We start from the raw sequence: 23,085 nt of genomic DNA, 5'->3' as shown, positions 1-23,085 counted from the left end.
TTTAAAACGGGATGTCTCTCTAATAGAGAATGCACCATTGGTGTATATAGTGTGCTGAAATGTATGATACCTCCAGTAGTGATGTACTCATCAACTTGTATAATAACTCTCATTGTTCCTTTCAATGGTGGTAGAATGCATCTGACTGTTGTGTAATTAGCAGTTGTTTCCAGGCAGCGGTGGAAGCTTCCGATGAAGACCAAAGTAGATGTCAGTCCTTGTAGACCTGAACCTTCTATTGTTAAACAACCTCCTCCATTGAGACCAAAATCCACAGGATACAGTTTTGTTACCTGCGGTTCTATAGTAAAATTAAAAGGTTTACTGGAAAGGCATGTACGACCATCTGCTGCATATGGAAAGTTCACTGTATGATTCCCAATGGGAATTGTCTCTTTGAGGTGGCATTTCACTATTGTTTCATTCCAAACGGTCACAATGCATTCTAAGCTACCATCCACCAAAATATGGATCTTCCTACCTAACCTTTGTCCAAGAACATCAAGAATAAAGAAAGCTCCTTCTAGTCTTGGAAAAATGTCATTTATTACAGGACTCAGTTCTGGAACTAGGTGGAAAGTACAGTTTCCAGTGCATACGGAGGGATCCCCATTTATTACAATAGTTGCGTCCACATCTACAGCAGCTGAGATGTTGGGGTTGCTATCAGACTTGAGAGTACATTGGATTGTGCTACCATTAGCACTGTGAATGGGGCAAACATAACCTCTTGATAGGTTTACAATAACAGAACTGTTAGTGATTTTATAAAAAGATCCATAAATAGTTAGAATGATACCGCCACACAATGGACCTTCTCCAGGTACTATGGAGGACACAAGAGGTATGAGTTCCACAGTCTGATTTTCCAAAGGGATGCTGGTGAATCCCATTTTCTCATCCCAGATCTTTATTTGATATCTTCCAGGGCCAAAACCATTAAGAGATATTTGAAAACTGTTCTTCTGTAATTCAGTATAACTTATTTCATACTTATCTTGCTTCTGATTATTTTCAAGCAAAATTAAAGAGTTTGAAATGTTATACCCTGAGAGATGAAACCACAAGCTCCCGTTTTCAATATTCCAAGATAGATTTGAGATGTTTGGTGTAAAGTCTCTGTGATAAGTGAAAATAAAGACATTGTAGTTTGATGAATTTGAAATGATCATCCCAGTTGCTGGATTGACAATAGATACCACAAGAGGAACTGTAATGTTTTCTTCATCAGAGTCAGAAGAGGGAAAAGGAGGTGTTTGACACTTAATGACATCAGCGGTAGTGTTCATGAGTATACATGGCTGTACTCCAATAGTGACCAATAATAGTGATATGTTGGTAGTGAATCCTTTACCAAAGATGGTAGTGATGGTCCCACCTGAAAAAAGCAGAGCAAATACATCACATATCTTTTGGAGACTTATTCTTGATTTCCACATTCAGATCCAAAGTTACACCTCCTCCATCTTTCATTAATTAATTAATTTGTGACTTCTCCTGCCCCTGAACTATAGATCCTAAAATCTCACTAAAGTTCTCTTTTCCTGATTTTGATCAGTGTATGGCCAGCTTCACTCCAGCATCTTTGTGATCTTCTATATAATTACAGTTAGAAGAGTCAAAGCTGGATTACGTAATATATTTTGGAGAAATCAGCATATGAATGCAGATGGGCAGACCACACATTGTGATACAATATAAAAATGATATTCTATTTTTTCAGTGGAAGTTGATGAGGATGGAACTGATGCGCTAAAGTGCAGGGACTTCAAATATGAATATGCAGAATTTTTGTATATAATTTAAGTAATTAGTTTCACTGATGTACTGAAGTTGTATACACCTTAATGAGAACCTAAACTGTGAAGATGGATGCACATTCCACAGCTCCAGAGTCTTTAATTATCCTCATTGAAGATTCCACTGACATCAGTGCCACTCATGACAGCCATGACCTGTGAAGCGCAGAACCTGGTAATCCAATGTCTACCCATGTGACCAAAGGGAACCAAGATTTACAGTTAAGAATTGCCTTAAGAGTTGGTGACATCAGACATGGATCTAGGAAATTTTTAACAAGATTAATTTACATTGTATTGCATTTAAAAAAAGAAGGAATTTTCTGGACTATGTTGGTTTACATCACCTTTTTTATATGGTCATCTTAGAGAATCTATGATTCAGGAGGGGAGCTGAGAGACAATGCAACTATTCAGTGTCATTGGCTCATACAACATTTCCACCAAAGCTCTGAGTGGGTCTCCTAGAATATTTCCTAAAGGTTATACTGACCATACAATTTTCACTGGGGTCTGTTGATTTGGTGAGTTACCATTTTGAAGGGAGGTCAAGCTGTACTTTGTCATAATGTGCATGGATGGATATCCAAGTACTAGTGTTGCAGAACTGTCATTCTGACACAATACTTTTCCTATATTAGGTGTTTCTACAGTGACCATGAAATATAAACATAAAACAGTGAGAGCAAAAAAAGATCAAGTGGTCCATTAAGTCTGATCTTTATTTAATTTTTGTTTTTTTACAATGTCTGAGTATACATCTATGTTTGTATTAAAGTGATATTAAAGGTTAATTTTTTTTCTAAATAACAAACATTTAATATTTACCTCCTCTATGGAGTGCTTTGGCACAAAGCAGCACTGATCCTCTTCTTCTCGGTTCTGGCTCCTTCACCCTCGGCCAATGCCCCCAATTGCAATTTGCCTGTTCTAGGGACACTAGTGCATGCTCGCTCTCGAGCCCTGCTATAGGCATCCATAAGACACATACAGGCATGACGTGGCCTCGCCCACTCCTCTCTCTTCACTGACTGTGATTGACAGCAGTGGGAGTCAATGGTAAAAAAAATATTTCAGCCTCTAGAATCACTTTAAGCGTGGTAAAAAAAACTTTCAGCCTTTAGAACCACTTTAAGGTTAGTTTTGAACTTTCCTCCTGCTGGGTTTTCAGGCAGAACATCAGTACAGATGGTTTGACAGAGAACCCCATTCCCCCTTACCCATCTGTCACCATCTCCACTGAGAAAAGTTATTTTATTGATTAGACTGGTCTGAATGTTGTAAGCCAGGGAGGACTACATAGAAGAGGGAGCTAGCCTCCATGTGTAGTGAAGAGTATAGTGCCAGTGGCCTGGAGTGGAGGACCCAGGCACTGGCTTTCCCAAAGTAGTCTTCCAGCAACAAGATTTGTGTAGTCAGGGACCAGTATGTAAAGGTTCAAGGAAACCCTATCCTACCTTGTCCACATCACTGTTCCCGTTCAGGTTCCAGGATTCACCTGTCACAGTGGGCATACCCCCATAGTGGTTTTAAGAGTCTAGGTGCCAGAAGAATGGACCATAGCCCAGTACCTGTATAGCAGCTGCAGCTAAATCAGTCATTGCACCAAAAGACTATGCACTTTGCAAAGGAAGTTGTATGTTGCATGGGAATTTTCCCTAGAGCTTTGTGAATGTGATGAAGCTCTGCTGAAACAAATATGCAATCACATGCAAGCAAAGATGCTCTTTTGTTTAATTCTCTTTGCACCTGGTTGGGTGTTCTTTCCTAAGTGAAATTTTATTACATTCACAAAGCTCTTTCCCTTGCAAAGTGCAACTTCCCTTGGAAAGAGAGCAGTCTATCTGCCTTTAGTAAATCAACCCCAATATATCGAGCTCATGATCATGAAGGGTCTACAGATGAATGACACCTCTAGTGTTGATATGATTGCATGCAGTAGTTTTGCTCTCATTGCTACACCATCCCGTGAAAAGGTTGGGGCAATACTGCCTGAGTATAAGAAAGAGTATATAAGCATTTGTCTGTTGACAGCTTTAGTATTTCATTATGTTCTTTAGAATAAAACAAAGCCATTACCTAAGAAGGATCCACAGCATGGTTCCACATGATCAATTTCTAAGATGTATTGAATAACTGGCTGAAACCTAAGAAAAATAAATAAAAGATTATCTGGATTTTAGAAAAGTTTTCTCCACCAACTTTATCAAGTTCTCCTGAATGATAATTTGTATATGTACACATGATGTCACTTTCCAGCAGGTGACATTGCTCCTTGCAGAAGCAGCGCCCTTGCCACCAGCAACAATGCTAGTAGCATTCTACGGGATAGTCTTTTCATCGAAGCCTCAAACAGATTTCAAAGATGATTAATCCTATTAATTATGCATATACCGTTGGAGAGAATAATTGAAAGCATCAAAGTGTCACACTGGTATTAAGTCTATATGAACTTTAAAAAGCAAATTAAATCTGTAACAGGACAGAGACTATGGTTTATGCTTTTTAAAGGGTCAATAAGTGTACATTATAACTTGATTTATCTAAAAGAGCAATTAAAGGTTAACCATACCTTATATCTCAGCTTTGGATGGGCATGGTGGATTCTATTCCAAGTTTCTTTTACCGCTAAAATTATGATTTTTTTTTCTCTACAGTTGTTTGTCCTTTTCCTACAAGGCAACAATGCAGATGACACCATCTCAAGACTGCCTTCCTACATTTCTACTAAAAGATAAATTCCAAGTATGGATATTTTATACATAGTTACATTGATCTAGTTTTGACCAATATAGCATACAAGGCTGATGCCCCTGGAAGCTGGAAATCAATTTAGTAGACACCACTACTATGTTGATCTCCACTTGCTTCCGAATCCCATGCCGAGTGACTGCACTCCTGCTTACTGGACAAAAGCGCAGGAGCCATTAGAGAATGCTTTGCATTTTCTGAGTGAATGCAAAGTGTTCTCTGATTGGACAATGTGGACAGGTGAGGCAGCCACCTCGTCCAGAGAACACTTAAGAAAATGTTAAGCAGTCTCTGAATATCACATGTGCTGAATGGCCAACCTATTGTATTCTGAATAGAGCAAGGCAGCCGCTTGGTGCGGGATCTAGAAGCAAGTGGAGTAGCAGTGTCTACTTCAGTGATTTCCAACTTCCAAGGGCAGATCAAAGCTAACACCAAGAGGCTCATTTGCTGAACATATTTAAGAACATAAAAAAACTTTGTTTCCACAAAGCAGTTGGATCCAATAATGGCAGTCAAGCAGTTTTAAAAACCTTGATCAAAGAAAATTAGAGCAAACTGTAGCAGATACCAATAACACCCAATCAGTCCCCCTGAAACTTACTTAGCTTGCATGTCATTTGTTCTAGTGCCTCTTACCATACTCTTCAAGGGTCTTTACTATATTATGTACAGTGGCAGAGGAGTGTGCCTTAAAATTGTTAAATTTTTTTTCTATTGTTATAGCTTTTGTATGTCCACAGTAGCCAGCATGTGGTGGGAATATTTGGATCTTCTAACTATATGGACATTTTTGGAACAGTTCTAGTGCAAGGCTTCAAGAGGCCATCTCTTTTCTAAGAGACACCAAGATTGCCAAGTATTTCAGTATGCCATGGAGGTTTAGGTTGTGTTAAAATTACATTTTACTGTAGACATGCTTTTATTTTTCTTATTTTTCTGGATCACTGTCCAAGTATTGGTTTGGCATCTAGTTCTTGCATCTAGTGTATGATCGGTTTTCTTTTTAGGCAACTCTTCAACGGGTGATGTCTGCAAGTTGGCATGTGCCTGACTGGTGTTTGGTAGTTTGTAAAATCCAAAAGTTAATTTTATTCCAAGCTAGGTTCAATAGAAACTCACTGCATTTCTGAAGGTTCAAAGTGTTCTCCGTCTTTAACATTTTAAAATGTGACCAGAAGAATCAACTCCAGGTGCTATTATTGTGGGGATTATTGATGTAGCCACTGACACCATGTTAGGGGTTATTATAGTGGTCACTAACACCAAGGATAAGGATTTTTATTGCGGTCACCGACACCAATGCTGTGGGCTTTTATTGAGCCCACTAACACCAATGCTGGGGTTTATTGTTATGGTCACTGACACCAATGCTGGGGGTTATTATTGTGGTCAATAACAAAAACGAGGAGGTTCTAATACTCACCTCTCTAGCATTCTAAATCTTGTACTTTTTCTCTGTACCAGTTCTGCAAACCTGTAAAGCCTCTTCAGCCCCTACATCACTGCTGATTCCTGTAGTGGCATAAGGTTTGCAGGAAATGCAACAGAGGGCACAGACATCAAACACTACTGGAAGTGTTTAATGCTGAAGAGGGTATTCGAGGCTGTAGTCCTGGTATGGAGGAAATAAGGGAGAAATGGCCTCAGGAGAGGTCATTATAGGTTGCCTTCTTTTGTAGGGGATTGCTTGATTTTAGATACTAGGCAGGGTATGAAACATAACCCATGACCAGGGACGGACTGACATCTCATAGGGCCCCCGGGCAATAGGGGATCATGAGGTCCCTGTGTCCTTGCCCAAACTCAAAAATGCCTATGAAAAAGGTACCAGGGGCATCTCATGGGGCCCCCTACTGACCCCAGGCCCTCGGGCAGTGCCCGAGTTTCCAAATGGTCAGTCCGCCCCTGCCCTTCATCCAAAATTATTTGAAGGGACAAGCATGAAAAGTTTTCTCGTATGATACCAGATCATACAATTTTTGTTTAATTGGTACAGTTACATCACTTCTGAATTTTTATTGCCGTATGAGAATTTTTATAACTTTAGTAACCGATCACTCATCCGATATTCTCATCACGGGGCTATACACTGACACTTAGTAGACTAGACCAAATCCTAATTTGATTACATATGTACACATCTTTGTGGATCCGTTCTGTCCTAAATCTCTCTGTACACCAAACAGAGAGTTAGTCTTAATTAGCTCCAGTTTTGCAAGAAACAAACTGTTGTTATTTCATTTTGAATTTGTTGCAATCAATGCAACAAAATGAAAAAATGTCTTAAATAATAACTAGCTGAATTTGGTGCACGACTCGCAGATAGAAAGAAAAGTAGCACAAATGGTTACTGAATTTGGGGCAAAGCGTTAACAATGGCTATGAACACTGGAAAAGTGGGGCAGGACCTTTATTGAATTCCCCTGTATTTCTTTTCTCTGAATGAAGTTCCGATCTCCTTGTTGCAGTGAAGTAGATAAGTGTCTCCAAATATCACCCAAACCATCCTCTCTGCTCCTCGCATGACTGCCTGCTCTCTAGCTCCCTTGTCTCCTCCTCCCATGCTCATCTCCAGGACTTCTCCAGAGCTTCCCCCATCCTCTGGAACTCTCTACCCCAATCTATCAGACTATCAACTACTCTGCCCACTTTTAGGCGATCTCTGAAAATCTCCTCAGGGAAGCTGTGACGGGAGTCACTTTGGGTGGGGGGCCCATGGAACACAGCTCACTTTGGAGAGGTGGGGAGACCCCTCTCTCAGCTCCCCATATCCCTATTATGTGTAAGTCCCCCTGTGCCTGTTAGGGGTACAGGGTGATCTGTCCTAATATTGGGGTGGGGGGTTGTTCATTGTTTGGTGTTATGTGGTTGCATCCCATTGTTTTATTGTGTGTCTTGCCTGGGAGCAAACTATTATGGGATGTATGTGTTTGTGTATTGGCTTGGTGGGGGGCGGGTGTTTCCAGCAGCCCTCCTGATGGGACTGTCTGCTGGTGTGTCTCTTGTTACTAAAGGTAGATTTCCCCGCCCTGTGTCATTATGCAGAGAGGGGGGATTGTTCCCTTGAGTGTATATATATTGTATCTGTGTTAAAATAAAGTAGTCTATCCTGGTTTACTTTCAAGACTGGTGGCGTCTAATCTTGTATGGTCTCCTGTGGTGTCTGTGGTCGGTGTTCAGACAGGGAAGCGGTAGTCTAACGGAAGTACCCAAGTGCAGTCGGGGTCCGGTTCCGTTACAGAAGCCTATCCTGCCTTAAGCTAATAATGTATTCTTCTATTCCTCCTACCAGTCCAACCCCCACAGTTATTACCTTTTGTACCACCAGCCCCTCCCTCTTAGATTGTAAGCTCCAAGGAGCAGGGCCCTCCTAATCCTCTTGTATTGAACTGTATTGTTGCTGTATTGTCTCCCGTTATATTGCAAAGCGCTGAGCAAACTGTTGGCGCCATATAAATCTTGTATAATAATAATAATATAATAATAATAAGTACATGTGGACTGTACACTGTCTGTTCTGTAGGGCTATATACAGAATCTCTAATAATAAAAAGTTATATTTATGCTCAGGACACATAACATGTGTAGCACTATCCTTGTAAGGTCCGCTGTGTTTCTGGGTCCCCCTAAGCTCCGCACAGCCAGGCAACATGCATTTTCTACACTTGCATCCACAGTCAGTGAATAGTCCATGAGCTTGGTTTTTGTAATTTAATTAGGGGAAATAACTTGGATGGGGTAATAGGGATTTATGGGATGCCCAATTTTATTGAATCAGTGCACGTTTCTTTCCTGTTTACAGAAACAGATCCTGAACTGTTCTTTTCTTTGAAAGCCGTCAGTCTTTGCAGATCAGTAGCAACAACCTTAAACGGGCAAGGAACTCTCAGCCTCTCTGAAGATCAGCTTAGCTTCTTGCAAACTACATTCAGAAAACGGCTACCAGCTCCACAGCCTGCAGACACTACCAGCCCTCCTGGCTGCTCTGAAGATCTCCCAGGACAAGGATAAAGGATTAAGCACAGTTTGCTACATGTGACAGTCTCTCCCCTTGTAAATCCCAGAGTGTGCTGATGTACTCACTCTGTCCTCCTTGCTCCCACTGCTCCCAGGCTGTACTGCTGAATGGACCCTCCTGAGCCAGCCCGACCCCAGCCTGGAGGCCAGCCCCCCTAGACCTAGGTGACCCCTCCCAGGCCACTGACAGTCTCCTCAGCACTACATCTTCCACCCGGCCCCTGTGCCAGCCTGACTCTCCCATACTTATGGGCTGGTCTCACCAGTCTACCAGCGCCTCCAAACCTGGGACTGGTTAGACTCCCATAAACATGCAGATCAAGTTTCCACCTTTTCCGACTACTGGCTTCTGGAAGGTTCTGTGGTTCTCCAGAACCAGGTGGAGACGATAGATTCCCAACCTGTAAAGCCATCTAACCTGACCTGCAGTAACCCGACTTTAATCACAGACCCACACAGTTATCATGAGTCATACACAATAGATTTGCCTACACGATTCTAGTAGCATACTAGATGGTGCTACACAAGAATTACACAGTATGCATCACAGAATGATATGGTTACCCGGTAGTTTTTAACAGGACCCCATTAATTGCAACAGAGAAGTTGTATAATCCAGATGGAAGTTGGGGAAGAACCACCAGTATTCCTTGTGGTGTCACACTTAAGACTTCTGAAGAAACTTCACTGATTTTGACCTGTATCTCAGAGTGATTGTTGTTGTCAACGTCTGAAAGGCCTATAAAGGCTTTACCACCTAAAACAAAGAACACAGCAATAACTGGAAGATTCATTTGGTTCTAGTTACCAGGGCTGCTTTAAAACAAAAGTGGGCATGAGTAAAATCACACTGGTGGGCCATTCTTGCAATCAGACGTCGCAATAAAAGTATGTTATAATACTTACAGTATATGTTGACTGTCTTACCTGCCAGAAGGTTAATAATTAAACTGATACCAAAGATAATGCATTTCTTGCATTAACCACTTGCCAACCACACTATAGCCGAATGATGGCTACAGCGCGGTTGTCCAGTTCTGGGAGGGTGTCATATGGACACAGCTGATCTGCTGTGTCCAATGACATAACAGACCACCGGCTAAATACAGTTGGTGCTTATCAGCTGTACTTCCCCCACGCTGTCACAGCGTGAGGAAAATATTGACGATAACCGGCAATTGCAAGAGGACAGATCGGCACCGATCATCAGGGCACTGATGATCAGTTCCTGGCGCTGCCACCCAGCAGTGTGCAGGAGTGCCGCCAGTCAGCGCCCATCAGTGCTGCCTACCCGTGCCACCTCATCAGTGCCACATATCAGTGCAGCCTCATCAATGCACATCAGTGACAGAGAAAAATTACCTGTTTGCAAAATTTTATAATAGAGACAAAGAAAACCTTTTTCTTTTTCAAAATTTTTTTGCTTTTTTTTGTTAATAGTGCAAAAAATAAAACACCCAGTGACAATTAAATACCACCAAAAGATAGCTCTAATTGTGTGAAAAAAATTATAAAAATGTCATGTGGGTACAGTGTTGCATGAGCATGCAATTGTCATTCAAAATGTGCCAGCACTGAAAGCTGAAAATTGGCCTGGGCAGGAAGGGGGTGAAAGTGCCCGGTAGGCAAGTGGTTAGGGTAAAAAAAATGCAGCACATCTGCATCTATTTTCCCCCTCTCTTCCTGTTCACACAGCAATCGAGCAGCAGGGGGAGCAGTGAGGAGGAAGTGGGGGGCCGGGGCTAAGTCCCATGTGTAAGTACACATAGCTCGGGATCATGCAGACCCTGTGTGCCTCCACAGCAAAAGGCATGCTAAGGGGACATACTAAGAAGAGGAGGAGCCGGGGGGGTGTCTAAGAAAAGGAGGATTGGGGCTGCTCTGTGCAATACCACTGCACAGAGCACGTGTGTTTGTTATTTTATTTAAAAAAAAAGATTGGCTTTAGCACTTTAAGTTCAGCTCTTCTTGTGATCTTGGTACTTCTGATAGATAGCACAGCCAGCTCCCTGACCTCCATTGCAGTTAAGCAGCACAGCTAGGTCAATGATTCCACTGCCAGTTTACTGATGACTGGAAAAAGAAAATGAAGCAGCACATTGATGCAGTTCACAGTGTGGGAATAAAAGCCATGGGCTCAGAGTTCAGTGACTTTCTAAGTAGTGAGGTTTAATGACCAGCATGACAGCTGGTTAGTTGGTATACTCTGAAGATATTAAAATATACGTAGGTCATTTTTCTCACATACAGTATCTTTCCTTTAAGCAGTTGCCACACGCTCATAGCATATTTACTTCAGGAGGACAGCATGAGCAGGCTGGATCATGTACATGTATGTCATGACGCTGAGGGGTGCACAGATCGCCTCTCCCACTGGACACAGTGAACTGCAGTTCCCAATACCGATGTTCACATGTTCACAATGTCAACAAAGCTGTTATGAAATAATTTAATTCATAACAGCTGTGACTCCTGTAGTGATTCTGTGATTGGCCCACAGTTCTCACATGGTACCTGGGCAAATCACAGCACTCTGTACCATGTAGCTGTGGGCCAATCATAGCACACAATAGTAATCACAGCTGTTATGGATGTAACACATTCATGACAGTTCAAAACATTGCTGTTACAGTGATCAATGTAACAGCAATCAAAGTGTTAAAAAAAAAAACCTGATCACTCCCCCAAAGTAGTACAGTGTCACTATGATGACACTGAAGTACTCCGATAAAAATATGTAAAGAAAAAATGTTAAACAAGATTAAAATGCAATTTAAATTATTTAAATATTTTTATTCTTTTTAACATACCATTACCAGTCTGTGTCCCTGATCACTGCTACACCAGTCACATGATGATGCTGTACTACACTGGTGACAGTATGTAAAAAAAGTTTTGGGGAAAATGTTTTTATTTAATTTCTTCCTTTTTCAAAAAAGGGTGACATAAAATTACAACTTCAAAAAACTCACCATGCCTCTTACTAAATGCCTTGGGCTGTCTACTTTCCAAAAATGGGTAATTTGGGGGATGTTTGTACTGTTCTGGTATTTTAGGGCCTCAAGAATTGAGACTGGCCATCAGTACAGCAGGACTGATCAATTTTCAAATATATACTGTATATACCATAGTTTGCAGACACTATAACTTTCACACAAACCAATTCATATACATTTATTGGGATTTTTTTACCTAAGAGATGTAGCAGAATGCATTTGGCCTACATTTATGAAGATACTTGATTTTATTATTTTTTGATTTTATGATTCTATATGCTTTTTGACAGAATGTAGAAAATATCTTTTTTTTTTCAGAAAGTGGTGATCAAATATCACCAAAATAAAGCTCTATTTGTGTGAAAAAAATATATAAATGTATTTTGCTTACAGTTTTGCATGACTGCACAATTGCCAGTTCAAGTAGCACAGTGCTGATTGGCAAAAAATAACCTGGTCATGACGGGGGTAAAAACTTCAGGAGGTCAAGTAGCTAAAGTCTAACAGGGTCACATTAAATAAAATTTAACAAATGTGATCTTTGACATACAGTCCATAATTATAAAACTTAATGTTCTTGCTTGTCTTTAGATTGATGTGAACCAGTGGTGGAACTACCAGGGTAACAGTGGTGCAGGCCCTAGTATTGTGCCACCATGGGGGGGGGCTCCAAGATGCCTCACTGCAGAACATGTGAAAGGGCTGTGCTCCCAACCCACCAAGTCAAGGAGCCGCTTGCTCTGCCCAGCGGCCGATGGACAGCAGTGGCCTGTTTAGCAGCTGCTGAAACGGCAACATCTAGTGCATTGAGCGGGGAATGGGCAGGTGATAGAGGAGAGAGAGGCAGAGAGAACTGACTCACCGAGGGGGGTGACACTACACTGAGGGAATTACTGAGGGTAACACCACACTGGGGCCATTTCTGAGGGTGACACCTCACTGGGACCATTACTGAGGGTGACAACGCACTGGGAGAATTACTGGGGATGACAATGCACTGGGAGAATTATTGGGTGTGACATCGCACAGGGTGAATTAATGGGGGTGACACTACACTGGAAGAATTAATGGAGGTGGCACCACACTGGGAGAATTACTGGGGCCAACACCGCACTGGGAGAATTACTGGGGGTGACACTGAACTGGGAGAATTACTGAAGTGACACTGAACTGGGAGAATTACTGGTGCTGACACTGCACTGGGAGAATTATTGGGGGTGACACTGAACTGGGAGAATTACTGGGGGTGACAATGCTCTGGGAGAATTACTTGTAGTAACACCGCACTGAAATAATTACTGGGGGTGACACCACGCTGTGAGAATTACTAGGGGTGACACCGCACTAGAATTACTGTAGGTCAGTGGTGGAACAACCAGGGACACATAAGTTGCACTTGCCACCAGTCCCTGGCATTCTGCCACTGTGGGGGGAGGGACCAATACAGCAGGAAGGGGGCCCACTACAGAACATGTAAAGGGTCCTGCTGCAGGACCATAATAAAGAGCCTCTTAACCCTTTGAGGACCGTAAGATTTTGGAACGCCAAAAGAATCAATTTTTTTGTTTTTAAAGTTCGTACACTTCAGTTGCTGTAACTAAGCCATTTCATGAAATAATTGGCAAAAAGCTAGATCCATTTGTTGCTTGTTGATAAGAACTAATATTTTGACTCAAACCAAAAAAAAAAAGAGTTTTAAGTTCTTAATCAGATGATACACGCAATTAAAAACATGGGACAAATACGTCCCTTGGTCCTCAAAGGATTAATGGGAGTAAATGGCCCTGGGATCAGTGGGACTTGCACTGGAACCAGAGGAAAGGACCAAGGGGCAGGGGAGTTCTTCACGGTTTCTTGCACAGGGGTCCTGAATGTTCTAGTTATGCCTCTGAAGTGTACATATTAATCATTATAAATACTTTAAATATTGTTAATAATTTTCCTTTTGTCTTACCAGCTGTGCTGCTCACGTTCGGAGTGACGGAGGTGATTGAAGGGTTTAACGAAGAGTCAAATTTAATCTGTTGAGGGAAGGTGATCCAATGCTGGCCAGTTTTACTCCTTACATTTCCCACATACACATCATCAGTCTGTAACAAAGACACAGGCAAGTGTATGTAAAAAGGCTCCTCCACATACTGTAGGTTCAATCGATAGCTAGCCATGCAGTCATATTGCTGTGCCAAGGAAACTCAAGCAAAATTTGACACACACTTACTTTAATCTACTATACATTTACTCAATGCACAGGTCAAGCTATTGCAATGCAATCCTTTCATAAATCTGGGCAATTCTAACTGAGCATTTAATGAAATAATGGTATAGGCAATAGGTTATTTTCAGAGAAAATTGCACGTCAAAATAATCAATAGATCTAGAACTGGTCTTTGCCCTCTTTCCTCCGAGTCCTCCATAGGCCCCGATCAGGTCCACCTGTCATTTGGGTTTCCGATCAGGTCCACCTCCATGCAAGTTTATGGACTGGTGGATGTAAACAGACATGAGTCCATTTACATTCACCTACAACTCAGTCCATCCAGGCCTGAAAAAAAATGGAAAAAGACTGCATTCTTTCGGTAATTGTGGATCAGAGGTAGCCCCATGTAAATGGACACAAGTTGTTTAGATGTGGCCGTCAATAGAGCCATCATGGGTCCACCAACATCCACTGTCAAAATGCGAAATAAAAAAATAACAGGCTTGGACGCCACAAAAGTGACATCCGTCCCACTTAGCTCTGATTCAGCAAGGAATCTGTTTACAGATCCTCTACTGACACAACCGTATGTAAGGACCCTACTTGTCAAAGAGATGACCCAAAACATCAACAGGAAAACTTGGTAGATGGGATGGGCAAAGTCCGCCTTGACTTTATAGGCAGAGTTGAAATTTAAATGTTTTGTCGGCTGCCTATATCTCTGGATGTAATGATCTTTTTTGCATGCTGTTCTATCTAACCTATACGTATACATTATTTCATTATCAGCTCAATTTGAATTGGCAAGGGTTGTTGTTACAGGGCCTCTGTTATAAGGCAGATGGAAGCTGTCCCAAGAATCTGACACGAGCTTAAAAACTTTTACTGAACTTCAAGGATGCTGCAACATTTCCAGTCTGGATGAATGGATCGCTGTGTAATTATTATTATTATATTATTATACAGTATTTATAAAGTAAAAATAATAATAATTACACAGCGATCCATTCATACAGACTGGAAATGTTGCAGCATCCTTGAAGTTCAGTAAAAGTGTAATGATCTTGTACACTTAAAGTCACATTCATAAAGCAGTGAATGTGACTTTTACCACACAATTACTGGTGGCGAATAAATCACTGTAATTTACCCCTTCCGCGGCCACCATTGTAAGGCTTATTTTGGCATCAGAATGGGCTTTTAAAAAAAACACTATAAGACTGTTTACACCTCTTTTTTTTTTTAATTCAAATATTTATTAAATTTTCATATTTATAATTAAATATAAAAAGAGGAACATGAAAGAAGAACATAATACATTTCATCTACATTCTCATATAATATTCTTACTCTTATTCTCTTTCTATTACTTCCTTTTTCTTCTTTTCCCTTCCCTCTACCTTTATACCCTACCACATCCCTCCACCCTCCCACTCTGCATTTTTCTCTTACTTCCTTCTATATAAAATTAAGAATCTTCTCCTAACATTACTTCATATATACTCCTTTGGTGTACAAAATCTTCCCATTTCTCCCATCTCCTATTATATATCTCCATCTTATCTTCCTGGATATAGTATAGTTTCTCCATCCTACTAATCTGATTTACTCTCTCTACCCAATCCTTCTCTTTCGGAACCTCCAAGCTATGCCAGAATTTAGGTATCAAACCCTTCGCTGCATTCACAAAGTACCATATACCCGAGTTTTTATATTTATTCACTGGTAAATCTGTTTTATGTAATAAACACACTTGTGGGTCTAATCCAATCTTTATTCCTGAGATTTTCTCAATTAAGTTGACCGTTGTCTCCCAAAAATTTTGTATCTTTGGGCACTCCCACCAAATGTGAAACCATGTACCAATCTTTCCACAGCCACGCCAACACTCTTGTGTTCTCTCTATACCCATTTTGTGCTCCATAATTGGTGTAATGTGCCATCTTACTAAACTCTTATAGTTTACCTCCACCTCTCTCATGCTAATATTCTCGTGTGTCAGTCTATATATCTTTCTCTGTTTATCTTTATCTATCTCCACTCCTAAATCTCTTTCCCATTTTACTATATAGCTTGGTTTTAATTCTGTGGCTAACTCGGTAAGAATTTTATAGATTTTTGCCGTGCCCCGTTTTCCATCTCCCCGTGATTCCAACAACCTCTCAAACAAGTTCCATTCCTTTCTCTCTCTTATGGGTTTCGGAAGACCCTCAACAAAGTGATTTAATTGGTGATATTTCCACTCATCAATCTTAATAAAAAGTTCCCTTCCACCTTTTTTTAAATCTTTCAATGTTTTCAACTTCTTTCCGTCCATAATATCCCTTAGTTGAATGTCTTCCTTTTTGATCCATTTTCCCATACTCCCCTCAATACCTGGTGGAAAGTACTTCATATTCCTTAGTGACATTAATTGTGAATTAAAATCCCAGTGCATATACTTGTGTAAATTATCCCAAACCTTCAAAACATTCAATGTGAACACACTTGTGTTTTCCTCTAAACCTCTATATTGTGCTGGTGCCCATATGTTTCTACTCAGGTCAACTCCACTCAGATCATTCTCTATCTTCACCCATCTTTTCCCCCTTTTATTGTGTGTCCAATCATAAATTCTTGTTAAAATTACAGCATTATAGTATCTCTTAAAATCTGGCACTCCCAGTCCCCCTCTCTCTTTCCGTCTACTTATCAAATCATACGATAATCTAGATTTTTTATTTTTCCATATAAATTTTGTTATCATCTTTTTAATTTCTTTAAAAAATGCTTCTGGGAGTTTTATTGGGATCATTTGATATTTATACAAAACTTTGGGTACAATTATCATTTTTATCAGGTTTATTCGTCCTAACCAGGAAGGGATTCCTCCTCCCAATTTCTTCAATTCCTCCTTAATCTCGTTTAAAAGGGAAATATAATTTAATTTATACAATTTTGAATATGAAGCAGTAAGTTTAACTCCTAAGTATTTTATCTCTCTATCTCTCCATGTAAAAGGGAATTCTTTTTTTATCTTTTCTTTCTCACTATTCGGAAGATTTATATTCAAGATCTCTGTTTTTGTCGGGTTGATTTTTAGATTTGATATTTCTCCATATTCTTTTAAGCTTTTTATTAAGTTCGGGAGTGTTATCCTAGGATTACCCACATAAAACAACAGATCATCTGCAAAAGCTGCCACCTTATGTTCCGTTTCCCCTATTTGTATTCCCTTTATGTCTACGTTCTTCCTAATTGTTTCTAGTAAGGGTTCCAATGTTAACACATACAATAAAGGGGACAGTGGGCATCCCTGTCTAGTCCCATTTGACATCCTTATAGGTGCAGATTTTTCACCGTTGACCAAAATAACCGCGGATGGCGTTTTATACAATTTTCCTATCCATTCCCTCATTCTACTACCTACCCCCATGATCTCTAGGGTGTCTATCATAAAGCTCCAGTTTACTCTATCAAAAGCTTTTTCAGCATCGATCGAGAGAATCACTGCCGGGGTTTTCCCTTTCTTAGTTTTCTGGATCAACAACAGAGTTCTAATTCCGTTATCTCTACCCTCCCTCCCTGATACAAAACCAACCTGATCTCCCTGGATCCATTCTGACATTAAGTCTTTGATCCTATTTGCTAAGACCTTCGCATATAACTTTGTATCTACATTTAGGAGTGCAATTGGCCTATAACTTGAACATTGAGTAGCATCCTTCCCTTCCTTGTGTATAAGTGTTACATGGGCTTGTAGGGATTCCTGTCTAATCTCCATTTCTCCCCCCAAGGCATTCATATATTCCTTCAACTTTGGTATTAATACTTCGCTATATTTTTTATAATACCTCACGGTGTATCCGTCTGGGCCAGGACTTTTCCCCACCTTCGTATCTTTTAGTGCTATTTTTATTTCCTCCTGTGTGATTTCTACTTCCAGGGATTTCAATAGATCTTCATCTATCTTTGGTAGTCCTGCATTTTTTAAATATGCCTCTCTTTTTTCTCTGTTCTCATTTTCACTATTATTTACTAAGTTTTGAGACTTAATATTATACAGCTTATTGTAATACTCCTTAAATACCTTCCCAATCTCTTTAGTAGAGTGAGCCATTTCTCCCTTGGGGTTTCTTATTTTTTCTATGTAATTTCTATTTTTCTTTTTTCTCAGGGCCTTCATTAAATATTTTCCTGGACGATCTCCCCATCTATACCTCTCCGCTACAACTTTATTGAGTACTCTCCTCCTCTCTTCTTCCATTAATATCTCCAGTTCTTTCTTCTTTCCTATTATCTTCTGTCCTATCTCACATGTTATTCTATTTTTATGGATCTGTTCCAGGTCATTTATATCTTTTAAGAGCCCTGTCATTTTCTTACTCCTTTCTCTTTTCTTTTTTGCCCCTAACGCAATCAATATACCCCTAATATATACCTTATGGGACTCCCAGACAGTGGCCATTGAAACATCTCCTGTTTCGTTCTCCTGAAAATATCTTTCCATTTCCCGTCTGATCTGCTGTTCAGTCTCTTGATCTAATAGAAGGGCCTCGTTTAATCTCCATCCCACCCCCCTTGTCAGTTGTTTCCCCCATCTCACCTTCATTATAACTGAGGCATGGTCTGAGAGGGTCATTGTCTCTATTTCTACTTTAGCCACCCTCTCAATAAGTTGATGTTCTACCATTATATAGTCCAGTCTTGAATAAATCTCGTGTGCATTAGAGAAGAAAGTATAGTCTTTTTCCTTTCCGTGCATTATCCTCCATATATCCACTAGTTGACTCTCATATATCTCCTTCTTCAAGATCCTCATAGACCTACCTCCCTCTCGTTGCACACGAGATGTTGTATCCATCTGTGGATCTAGACATAAATTCAAGTCTCCCGCCACTATCAGTCTTCCTTTTTTAAAGTCCCTCAATTTTCTTAATATCCCTTTCAGGTATACCTCTGGTCTCTTATTTGGGCAATAAATATTTGCTATTGTACACTCCATTTCCTGTAATCTACCTTTCAAAAACAAGAATCTCCCCTCAGGATCTGTCTCTCTCTCCTCCACCTCCCACCTTACATTTTTAGCGAACCCAATTGCCACCCCTTTGGCTCTCTTAATTGGGGAGTCTGCATAGAACCATGTTGGATAATTTCTAGTATTTAATTTGATATTTGACTTAATCTCAAAATGCGTCTCCTGTAAAAAAACTACCGAGGCTTCTCTATGTTTTAACTCCTTAAATAGCTTAAATCTCTTCCCAGGACTATTCAACCCTTTTACATTATATGTTATAAATTTTATATCTTCCATAATTCTTGAATACATCTCATCCCTATGCAAAGTATTTTTAAAACCTTCCCCCTATACCATCTTCCCTCCCCCATCTCCCCTCCCCTCCCACACCCACTCCCCCTCCGTCTCCCCCCTCCCCCATTGGGCCTATTTTTATTCCATCTAATCCTTTTGTGAGCCAAATGCCACATTTGGATCTTGACCCTGAGGTGGAACTCTAACCTTGTACGGTTCACCTACTCTCCATTTCCCCCGATGTTCCCCTACCTATTTATTCTCTATTCCTTCTTCTAACTTGCTGCCACTCCTCTTTTCCCTCTGCATATTTCCCTCCCTCTTCTTCTTCCTCCCAACCTGGAATCTCTATTCTTTGAATATTAAGTTTATCAAAAAAGTCTCTTAATTCCTCTGGAAATCTCAGGTATGCGGTAACTCCATTCTTCCATCCGATTAGACACATCGAGCTATTCCATCTATATTGTATATTTTGTTTTTTCATCTGTTCTATTAGTGGTCTCAATGATCTTTTTCTCAATAATGTCTCAGGTGTCAAGTCTGCAAAAATGTGCAAATTTTTTCCTTCATACTCAATACTAGCTCTTCCTTTTATCTTCTTCCATACTTCTTCTCTCTCTCCATTTTTATTAAAGTGTACCACTACATCTCTCGGTCTCTCCTCCATCCGATCTCGATGGAACCTTCCTAATCTGTATATATTGTCCAATACAAATGTCTCAGTTCTAGGTCTACCCATGATGGAGTTAAAAATTTTTTGTATTGTCTCTCTTAAATCTTCTTCTTGTGCAAGCTCCGGGATTCCCTTTATCCTGAGGTTATTTTTCCTATACATGTTACCTTGTATCTCCAACTTATATCCCAACTTTTTCTGTTCTTGCCTAATCTCCATTATCTGATTTCTCAGTTCAGGAATAGCTTGAGCGTGTTTTTTAATTTTTTCTTCTGTTTCTTCTACTCTGGACAAAAGATGTCCCAAGTCTTTCCGAATTATTCCCATCTCTTGTTTAATTGATTTTTCCAAATTTCCAAACATTTCTGCCATCTCCTTTTTATTTGGGATTTGTAGTTCTCCTTCATTTTCTCTTAGCTCTATTCCTCCTATTATTTGTTGGCTATTATTATCCATTTCCCCAGGCGATCTGGTACTCTTATCCATACTGTTTTCCATTATACTTTTTTCTGCTATCCCCTGAGTTCTTTCTGGGGTCACATTACCTTGAGACGTAAATTTTCTAATTGTTCCAGATTGGGAGTGCTTGGAACCACTCCCTTTGCTATTTTTACTCTTCATCTTTTCTATATATGTCCAAACCCTCTTCTTTAAGGCTTTAGGATATATGCTGTAATGGGTCCTTTAGAGAGGTTCTAATTTCTTCGATTTCCTTGATATTTCCCCCTCTTTTTTTTTTTTTTTTTATTCTATAATTACTTCTGCTACTTTAATAAACTGTCCATAACACGGATTTAATATACAGTCCAGCCACTCTCACTCACCCACGTTCCAGCTGCCTTTCCAGGGAGGTTGTCCTTTAGGCTCTCTGTCCTCTGCTCTGGCTCTACTCCTCTTCCCCTCGATTGAAGGAGGGGGGGGGGGGTCTCTCCGGGTCTCCTTCTTCTTCCTCCGTCTACCTCTCTCACAGGTCTCCGGCAGACATGGTCTCCTTTCTCCCACGCTGGGGTCTCTCCGACTCCACTGGAGATCAGCCAAATCTCTCCCCTTCTCCTTTCACCGAGACGCTGAGCCGGTACCACGTGTCCTGTCAGTGAGGAAGCCGGCTTCTCCCCCTGTGTCGGGGAACCGGCCGGCCTCTCTGTCTCCCAGAGCTCCCTTTCGGGAGATCACGTGACCGTCCCGTGTCACCTGGACTCCCAGCAGCCTCGGGCGGGAGGTATCGCCCGTCCCGCAGTCGTGGACTCCTGCAGCTCTGTCCTCCAAGTTTTTTTCGGGGGCCCCCTCTCATCCGTGAGTTTTTGCCCGGGCACCTTCGCAGCATTACTCGGGGAACATTTGGGGAGGGAGAGTGGCTATCCTGTGGAGAGCGTTCACATCGCGCTCTCACCTGCCGCCATAGTTAGGCTCCTCCTCCACCTTTGCCAAGCCTCAGAACGCTGACCGTTTACACCTCTTAAGCCAAATGTCAACTTTCCACTGGAAGTGATTCAGGCGACTGCAAAGCTGCCTAATCAATTCTACACAACCCTTCCATGCTTCCATACAGCCCTTGGCAGAAAATACATGCACTAAGGAGAATTACCAGCTGGAAACATTTGGAAAATGGCAGATTTTGTACTTTATGAACTGTAGCACTACCCCTTCAGGAGTCGCTGATGATTTGGGTCACCCTATAGTCCTGCAACATGCATTTTCCATACAGACTTGCATCCAGGGGACAGTAACCAGTCCTTGAGCTTGTTTTGGGGGATTTTATTAGGGGAACTAAACTTGGATAAGGTAAAGGGTATATGGGATGCCCAAGGTAATGGCAACTGAGGACAATCTCCCAGGAACTATGGACAAGTCTCTTTAGACAGCAAAAAAATATCTTCTGGAGAGATAGACAGCATCTCCTGGTGTACCACCTCAGACCCCAGATACTCCTTTATCCAGCTGTTCTTGGTGAATCCCTGGGCAGGGCATCCAGTGCCTGTCACTTTAAATAGAAGACAGTCCCGGGTAGCAAGCTAATCCAGTTTCCCACTAGAGTGCTCCTTCCCCCTTTCTAGCCCAGAGGGTGCAGGTCTACTCATTCAGTCCTCTATCTGTAATCTGATGGGTCGGTGGCTGCTCTCAGGCCTTCTGCTGGGCCGCTCCTCAGCTACCCATTCCCCTGTACCTACCCGATGCCTTCAGAGTAAGCTTTGATTACTTTCAAAACCAGACACCTAGTTCATGGTGAACCCCACTTTGCTTGATAACATAAAAGTGCTGATCTCCTCTTGATATGGAGTAAGCATGTTTAGTGTGATGGACCTCACAATCTGCCCCTACCCCCCCATTCCACCATCAGTCAAGACGAGCCTCAACTTAACCAACCAGATTTCATGACTTTCGTTAGAAATAGGAGCAGGCATCACAAAGGTCTTGTAGGCACATTTATTATTACCCATATCCAGGGCTTTTTTTCAGCAGGAACATTAGGGAATGCAGTTCCGGCACCTCCAGCAACTAATGTATTTAATGGCAAGGAGTGCTGGGGTGTGCTGGAGGGTCTATTGATTCTGGCTGCTGGGGGAATATATTGTTGCTGGTGGGAATCTATTTTTGTGTTGGGGTCTATTGTTGCGGAGTAGGTCTATTGTTGCTGGTGGGGGGTCAATTGTTGCTGGGAGGGATCTCCTGTTGAGGGAGAGATCTGTTATTGCTGCTGTGGGTCTATTGTTGCTGGGAAGGTACTTTGTTGCAGGGGGGCATTGTTGCTAGGGGGAAGTCTATTGTTGTGTGGGGAAACTATTGTTGCTGAAGTAGTCTATTGTTTCTGGGAAGGAGTCTACTGTTGCTGGGGTGGGGTCTATTGTTGCTAGGGGGAAGTCTATTGTTGTGTGGGGGATCTATTGTTGCTGAAGTAGTCTATTGTTTCTGGGGGGGGTCTACTGTTGCTGGGGTGGGGTCTACTGTTGCTCACTGCAGGGGATCTATTTTACTGTCTTTCTTGTTATCATAAACAAATTCTGTGCAACTTGGTTCTGTATTCTCTGCAAAGGGCCCTACTGGGAGGTGGGTAGGATGTGGAACCAAGGGATGGTGCTCAGAGGTGGGTAGGGGGCACAAATGAAGGGGACTAAGAAGGCGAGAGTTCCTGCACCTAATCTCTGAGAAAAAAAGCCCTGCCCATATCCTCTTTTGTGCATATGTCTAATAGACCACAAGTCAATGGAATCCCAGTTATTGCCTTCTAAATTAAAGTGGAACTACACTTTATCTGACCACCAAAACAAAAAAGGGCTATTTAATTCATTTTTAAAATTCAAAGCAAACTCCCGATCCATCCATGTCTCCATGCTTTATTTTGCTGACAAATCACTAGCACT

At 41.2% G+C, this 23,085-nt stretch overlaps 1 protein-coding gene across 1 annotated transcript in view; it reads right to left on the bottom strand.

Annotated features, from left to right (window-relative positions):
- Positions 1–23,085, bottom strand: part of PKHD1 (PKHD1 ciliary IPT domain containing fibrocystin/polyductin) — an 808,705-nt gene that overhangs the window by 706,880 nt on the left and 78,740 nt on the right. The window contains exons 21-24 of the mRNA XM_089685961.1: positions 13,521–13,656; positions 9,135–9,327; positions 3,879–3,946; positions 71–1,378 (exon numbers count right to left, since the gene is read on the bottom strand). Of these exons, the coding sequence (XP_089542087.1) occupies positions 71–1,378; positions 3,879–3,946; positions 9,135–9,327; positions 13,521–13,656 (1,705 nt within the window). The remainder of the gene's footprint in view (positions 1–70; positions 1,379–3,878; positions 3,947–9,134; positions 9,328–13,520; positions 13,657–23,085) is intronic.

The sequence above is a fragment of the Staurois parvus genome, unplaced genomic scaffold (assembly GCF_062004578.1).
Source record: "Staurois parvus isolate SC_StPar_1 unplaced genomic scaffold, SC_StPar_1.0 ptg000390l, whole genome shotgun sequence".
Taxonomy (NCBI): domain Eukaryota; kingdom Metazoa; phylum Chordata; class Amphibia; order Anura; family Ranidae; genus Staurois; species Staurois parvus.
This window is presented reverse-complemented; position numbering and strand designations above follow the sequence as displayed.